The 4820-nt window shown below is 48.2% G+C and overlaps 1 protein-coding gene across 1 annotated transcript in view; it reads right to left on the bottom strand.

The window, feature by feature from the left end:
* Nucleotides 1–607: 607 nt before the first annotated feature.
* LOC139226315 (aldehyde dehydrogenase, dimeric NADP-preferring-like) overlaps nucleotides 608–4820 on the bottom strand; it is a 36783-nt gene continuing 32570 nt past the window's right edge. Inside the window, 3 exon segments of the mRNA XM_070856979.1 lie at nucleotides 608–2083; nucleotides 4290–4393; nucleotides 4396–4524. Coding sequence (XP_070713080.1) covers nucleotides 2042–2083; nucleotides 4290–4393; nucleotides 4396–4524 — 275 coding nt within the window. The 3' untranslated portion in view covers nucleotides 608–2041.

Raw genomic sequence — 4820 nt, 5'->3', positions numbered from 1 at the left:
ATAATCATTCGGCTTTACAGTACGCTGAACGTTAGATATTGTAAAACAGATACGGAGCAATGTTGGGTTCAGGTAATGTGCCTGTGACACTGTTAATTCCTGTAACCTTCACTCAGTTATGTTCAAATAGGATCTTTCACACACACACCCGTACCCATCACACATACACACTTCCCCCTCCCCATCCCACATCACACACAGACTCCGCCCCCCCCCTTATCCCACATCACACCCACGTACCCCACATCACACACACACAACCACCCCCCCCCCCCCGCCCCGCACCCCATATCACACTTGAGCTTTTGGGGGGGGGGGGGGGGGGTTGAGTCCATGAACTTGAGTTGGGTGAGTGAGGAACTTGGGCTGGGAGAGCTCTATCCTGTCTGGGGTCTGAAGTCAGAATGGCTCGAATTACACTTTGCAAAGTCACTCAGAACTTGGGCTGTGCGGTACTAATTACTCATTCCAGAGAAACGTCTGGGTGTGGCTTATCCTCCAAGGGGACCAATTAGAAATCAGGTCATGTGATCATTCGAGACAATCAGAACTTTTTGCTAGTGCAAATAGCTGCGTCCATAAAAGAAATAAGCCCAACGTCGACTGAACCAGTGTCAATTAATTGTTTAATGAATATCACGCTCAAAAGACAGACAGTAGCTTCAGAGCAGTTTAGGAATGCAAAGATAACCCCCCCCCGGCTTATCTTCCGCACCACAAGTCTTCTTCGTAACCCCACCCTCCCGAGTCTGCTCCACCCTCGCCTCCAGCAACACATACGAGGAGCTCGTGGACTTTGTTGTCACAAAGTGCGAGAGCATCGAGGAGGTGGGGAAGGGGGTAGAGTTTCCGCTGCGGGCAATATCGGCAATCCAGGCAGAAATAGCGCCCGTTGTGAGAAGCGTTCCTTTTCCTCAAGTTTCCGCTCATACTCATTTGCATATCACCGAATGTAAAACTTTCCAAGAACTCGCGGAATCGGGCAGCGGTGTGGAGCGCAATATATATGTATATATATATATATATTAAACTGCTTCAAAAAAAAAAAATCCTGTAATATATTTAAGGGTGGTTACTGTGTGCAGTTTGCTTAATACAGCTGAAAATAGGTTTATCACATAACATAAGCATGTTTGATTAGTGTTAGTCTGGCACTCGTGAGTAACCCGATTTTAAATGAATTGAAAGTGTTAAAAAAAATATACTGAACAATTTGCTGATTATATTGGGGTACAGTAGCCAGTTCCTTAGTAAATTAAAAGAATCATATTCAAAACCTTTTAATACCTGCCTATTACTGTCCTTGTGCATTTAAAAAAACAGAAATTTTGGAGCCTCCTTGAAGGCCGGCAAACGAGCGCGATTAGCGGAACGTCGCCATGACGATTAATTCAATCCAGGGGGGTGGCCAGGTTTGTGGGCAGGGCCGGCTTCAAGCACAATTTTTTTTTCTTAAAACAAGCGCAAAAAGATCACAGAAACTCGATTTGCGTTTGAAATCCCTCGATCTTTGGGGCTGGTCTGGACATTTCGAGCGACTTGTACCGAGAAAAAAAAAAATGAGCGCAACTGAACAGAGACGATAAAGGGATAAGGGGATAAGGGGGAGCGGGCGGGGAAGTGGAGCTGAGTCCATGATCAGATCGGCCACGATCTTATTGAATGGCGGAGCAGGCTCAAGGGGCCGTATGGCCTACTCCCGTTCCTATGTCCGCAGGCCAGGGAGTTCATTTTAATATTGTAAGTGAATCAGTGATTAAACACCACGCTCAAAATTAGGACGCTGCAATTTAAAATTCGACGTGCATCGTACGAAGAAAATCAGAGAGATGACAGAGCGGGAGGCCATTCGGCCCACTGTGTCTGTGCTAGCTCTTCAAGTGGAGCCATCTTCATTGCACTAAATGTGACAGGAGCTGGTGGTGGTTGGTAGGGGTGCTCAAAATGGAAGAGTTAGGGTACTGGGGAGACACACTATGGTCAGTGTTTTCGGAGACCTCGGTTTCTTCTCACAGGTCTCCATCGCAGGCTCATCAGGAGATCAATGTAACGGAGTCGTGTCACCCATCATATGACATTTAAACTGGAAGAAAAAAAATGCAGAATTAGAGAGTTGTTCTCTACCCACTGGGGTTTAAAAAGGCGGTGGGGGGGGGGGGGTAAATTCTCCTCCTCTCCCAGACGTGACAGCTTCTTGGCAAGGGACCACCCTCGGGTGACCCACCCAGAGGGTCGTTCAACTCAAGATAGTGGTCAGCAGACTCTTTGGCCGTGGCTGAAGAACACAGCCGGGCTGGACCTCCAGGGGCAAGGGCCAGTCACCGCACGGTGAGCAGGAGAAACTCTGGATAATATTCCCTCCCGCCCTGCCGTCTTCCCTCACCCAGGGGCATTGTGGCCATGCTGTCGAGCCCTCAAAATCGACCAATTCAGCCCAGACCAGGCATCGAACCCGAGATCATCTTCAGTCTGATGAAGGAGTTCACACCCAAACCATTATCTCTCCGTTCCCCTCCGCAGACGCTGATTGACCTACTCTGCATGCCCATCGCTTCCTGCTGTTATTTCTGGGCTCAGTAGCCTCTTCTTTCTGTACCTGGTTTAACTCCAATTCACACCAGGTAGCTTTCTCAATCCTGGAACCTCACTATAAAAAGGAGAGAGATTGCCGGCCCCATTGTTCACCGAGGCCCAGGAGACCCCGTTATCACCTCGCACCTCCAGCAAGTCACGGCGCAAAATATAAATGTTGGAGCTGGAGGGTGCAGGGAGAAGTCTAACCAATGGTGCACGGAACCGGATGCCCTGAGCCCTGCTCCAGCAAGATCAGGCCCCCACCCCCGGGTTCAGTCTCTGGTTTGGACATAGTTATCTGGTTTCAGATGTGCAATCTGTAGGAGTGTTACAGACTGCTTCAGCACCGCCCATCCAATGCAGGGGGAGAGAGAGAGAAAAAGGAGAGAGAGAGAGAGAGAGAGAGAGAGAGAGAGAAAAGGAGAGAGAGAGAGAGAGAGAGAGAGAGAGAGAGAAAAAGAAGAGAGAGAGAAAAAGAGAGAGAAAAAGGAGAGAGAGAGAGAGAGAGAGAGAGAGAAAAAGAAGAGAGAGAGAAAAAGAGAGAGAAAAAGAGAGAGAGAGAGAGAGAGAGAAAAAAAAAGAGAGAAAAAGAGAGAGAGAGAGAGAGAAAAAGAGAGAAAAAGGAGAGAGAGAGAGAGAGAAAAAGAGAGAGAGAGAGAAAAAGAGAGAGAGAGAGAGAAAAAGAGAGAGAGAGAGAGAAAAAGGGAGAGAGAGAGAGAAAAAGGGAGAGAGAGAGAGAAAAAGGGAGAGAGAGAGAGAAAAAGGGAGAGAGAGAGAGAAAAAGGAGAGAGAGAGAGAAAAAGGGAGAGAGAGAAAAAGGGAGAGAGAGAAAAAGGGAGAGAGAGAAAAAGGGAGAGAGAGAAAAAGGGAGAGAGAGAAAGAGAGAGAGAAAAAGGGAGAGAGAGAAAAAGGGGAAAAAGAGAGAGAGAAAAAGAGAGAGAGAAAAAGGAGAGAGAGAAAAAGGAGAGAAAGAAAAAGAGAGAGAGAAAAAGGAGAGAAAAAGAGAGAGAGAAAGAGAGAGAGAAAGAGAGAGAGAGAAAGAGAGAGAGAGAGAAAGAGAGAGAGAGAAAGAGAGAGAGAGAAAGAGAGAGAGAGAAAGAGAGAGAGAGAGAGAGAGAAAGAGAAAAAAAAGGAGAGAGCAGAAAAGAAAAATGGCCAGGACTCCTGATCACAATTAGAGAGGTTGAGGAAGGGGTGGGAAAAGAAAGGACAGAACTGGGTTCAGTTGAGGGAACCTCTGAGTTAAACGGTGTGCCAACACTAATCTCATTGGCTGAAGAATGGCCATTTCGGCAAGGCACCCGAGGGTACCGGGCACCAATGACCCGGTAATTCTTTTTGGGCCGCGCGGCATCTTTAGTGGGCTGTGTGGCCCATGCACAATTCCGCGCATGCGCGTTTTATTCCAATTGAAAAGTCGGGGCCCTGGAGCACTGTGCAGCTTAAACGGGAACATTGTCTGGCACCCACTGTGTTACACCCTCGCAAGAGTCAGCACCCTTAGAGAACAATTGATTGTTCCTTCATCGTGGCTGGCTCAAAATCCTGGAACTCCCTCCCCAACAGCACCTTCACCACACGGACTGCAGCGGTTCAAGAAGGCGGCTCACCACCACCTTCTCGAGGGGCAATTAGGGATGGCCAATAAATGCCGGCCTGGCCAGCGATGCCCACATCCTGAGAATGAGTTTTTAAAAAAAAAAAAGCAGGCCTACCTTCATCACTATGGCAACCAGCACTCCCAGTAACGCAAGCGCAACGAGCCGTATTGTTCCATTTCCGCCACGTTTCTTCAGCAGCCAAAGTGTCCATTTTTGCTCGAATCCGTGGCAGGCGCGTAGCGGATACTATTCATCTTTTCCATACCCAGCGACTTCAACACGCAAGCACGGCGGTGGCTGAAAGTCTCAAAGCTGAATTTGCCGTGGTACGCCCCACTGCCACTTTTACCTGGGGACAGGAGAAATCATAAAAAAAAAAATTAAATTTATATAGCGCCTTTCACAACCACCGGACGTCTCAAAGCGCTTTACAGCCAATGAAGTACTTTTGGTGTGTAGTCACTGTTGGAATGTGGGGAAAACACCAGCATGTCCTCCGTGGTCCATGGTGACGCACCATCCGAAGACACAAAGTATTATAATGCTGCTAAGGTGGAATCATAGCACAGAAGGAGACGACCATTCGGCCCTTCGTGTCCGTGCTGGCCGACAAAGAGCCATCCAGCCTAATTCCACCTTCCAGCT

This window comes from Pristiophorus japonicus, chromosome 16 (genome assembly GCF_044704955.1).
Source record: "Pristiophorus japonicus isolate sPriJap1 chromosome 16, sPriJap1.hap1, whole genome shotgun sequence".
Classification (NCBI taxonomy): domain Eukaryota; kingdom Metazoa; phylum Chordata; class Chondrichthyes; family Pristiophoridae; genus Pristiophorus; species Pristiophorus japonicus.
Note: the sequence above shows the minus strand (reverse complement) of the source record. Positions and strands in the feature narration are given on the sequence as shown.